Source organism: Charadrius vociferus, unplaced genomic scaffold (genome assembly GCF_000708025.1).
Source record: "Charadrius vociferus isolate BGI_N301 unplaced genomic scaffold, ASM70802v2 scaffold1677, whole genome shotgun sequence".
In the NCBI taxonomy this organism is placed as follows: domain Eukaryota; kingdom Metazoa; phylum Chordata; class Aves; order Charadriiformes; family Charadriidae; genus Charadrius; species Charadrius vociferus.
The window spans coordinates 25,605-27,415 of record NW_009649298.1 but is presented as its reverse complement, the minus strand read 5'-3'; the positions used below and the strand labels follow the sequence as shown (position 1 = coordinate 27,415).

The window sequence follows — 1,811 nt, the reverse complement described above, 5'->3', positions numbered from 1 at the left end:
CCGGCGTTGCTGCGCCAGGGCTGGGGGGGAGATGGGGTGCCGAGCCCCCAGGCTCACCACTCCACGCGCCATGTGCCGGCAGGGTGAGAAGGGCGAGCACGGACTGCCGGGCATGCCGGGGAGCCCTGGCCGGACCGGAGAGACGGGCTCCCCAGGCATGCCCGGTCCCATGGGGCCACCGGGGCCACCGGGGGACTACAGGGTGAGTAGGGAGTCCCTGTGTGCTCAGGGGCAAGGGGGCAGCCTCCATGCTCACCCGTCATGTCCTCTCCTTCCAGTGCGACTCACGCCACGCAGGACACCGCGGATCGGCCGGACCGCCGGGCCCCAAGGTGAGCTGGGGGAGTGGGCACCGCGGGTGGCGGGTGTTGGCACCGAGGACATGGGGACAGTGTTGGCTGCAGCCACCCTTCGGTGCCGGCACCAAGACCAAACAGCTCCACGGCGGGTGTTACCCCACGGAGTGAGGCACAGCGCTGTGCCGGGGGGCCGGGAGCACCGCGGTGCTGATGGGACCTCTCTGCTTTGCTTCCAGGGAGAAAAGGGCGATCCCGGAGAGCGGTTTTGTAGCCGCAGGCACCGGCGCGGGGGGAGCTGGCTGGGGGGGTCCCGTCCCCACACCCTGAGTGTGAACACCAAAGCCACACGCGTTGCCTCTGTGCCAGGGCAGCGGCAGCCTTCGTCTTGCCCCGGTGGCACCGTGAGAGTCCCCAGATGAGCTGGGGCATGGGGTGGAGGTGGCGAGTCGCACCATCCCCTGCGGCACATGCATATGCACATGTGCACACACCCATGCACGCAGGGAGCGCACACATGTGAGCACACCCATGCAAGCATGCAGTGTACCCGTGCACACACACACATGTGCACACACACGTGCCCAGCCATGCACACACGCAGTGCACACACACACACACCAGTCCCCACCACCCAGCACAGGCTCTAATCCTGCCTCTCTCTGCGGCTCACCCAGGGGTGCTGCTACGGGGAACACGGGTGCAAACCAGGCCACCTCCCCTTCCCTGGCACCGGCAGCCAGTCCGGCTCCTGGGTGCCCATCAGTGGGTACCAAACGGTGAGTCCTCAGAGTTCGTGGTGCCCCGTCACGACAAGGGGTGCCGGGGGACCCCAGCCTGGCCATGGGGACCCTGCTGCCAGAGCCCAGGTGGCTCTGTGGTGCCCCACACCATCGCTTACCCCACCAGCAGTTCTGCAGGGCTCGCGGGATGGAGGGACAGAGGATGGAGGGACAGAGGGACGGAGGATGTCCGGATGGAGGGATGAGAGATGGAGGGATGGAGGATGGAGATCAGCCTCAATCTTCTCTCTTTCTCTGCAGGGCGGCAAAGAGGAGCCAGAGATCTATGGAGCGATCATTCCCCATGTGAGAGACAGTGCCCGGCTCCCGTCTGCGCGCTGCCCCAGCCCCGGGAGGGGATCGGAGCGGGAGGGATAGGGGACAGCAGTGGGGTGTCTTATAGCTGTCCCCCCAAAGGCAGCACCAAAACAGCCCAGTTCCATCTCCACACTGCTCTACTGCAGGGTCTTCGAGGTCCCCCTGGTCCCCCCGGTCCCCCCGGTCCCCCCGGGGCACCCGGTCTCCTCTACCTCAACGTAAGGCCCAGCGCAGTCTGTGCACACGCCTGTGCCAGAGCGCACGCATGTGAGCGTGCGCGGCACGAGCGGCTCCCCACAAACAGCCTGTCTTTGCTTCCAGAGGGTTTACCCCATCCGTGCGCAGCCGCCCTGCAAGCAGCCGGTAAGCCGCAGCCTCTCTGTCCCCGAGAGAGACGCTGTCCCCTCCCGGCGCA

General features: G+C 66.9%; 1 protein-coding gene across 1 annotated transcript in view; it reads left to right on the top strand.

Moving 5' to 3' along the window:
- Positions 1-70: 70 nt before the first annotated feature.
- TOP2A (topoisomerase (DNA) II alpha 170kDa) overlaps positions 71-1,811 on the top strand; it is a 24,269-nt gene continuing 22,528 nt past the window's right edge. Inside the window, exons 1-6 of the mRNA XM_009889120.1 lie at positions 71-202; positions 279-332; positions 974-1,075; positions 1,340-1,384; positions 1,543-1,614; positions 1,718-1,759. Coding sequence (XP_009887422.1) covers positions 71-202; positions 279-332; positions 974-1,075; positions 1,340-1,384; positions 1,543-1,614; positions 1,718-1,759 — 447 coding nt within the window. The remainder of the gene's footprint in view (positions 203-278; positions 333-973; positions 1,076-1,339; positions 1,385-1,542; positions 1,615-1,717; positions 1,760-1,811) is intronic.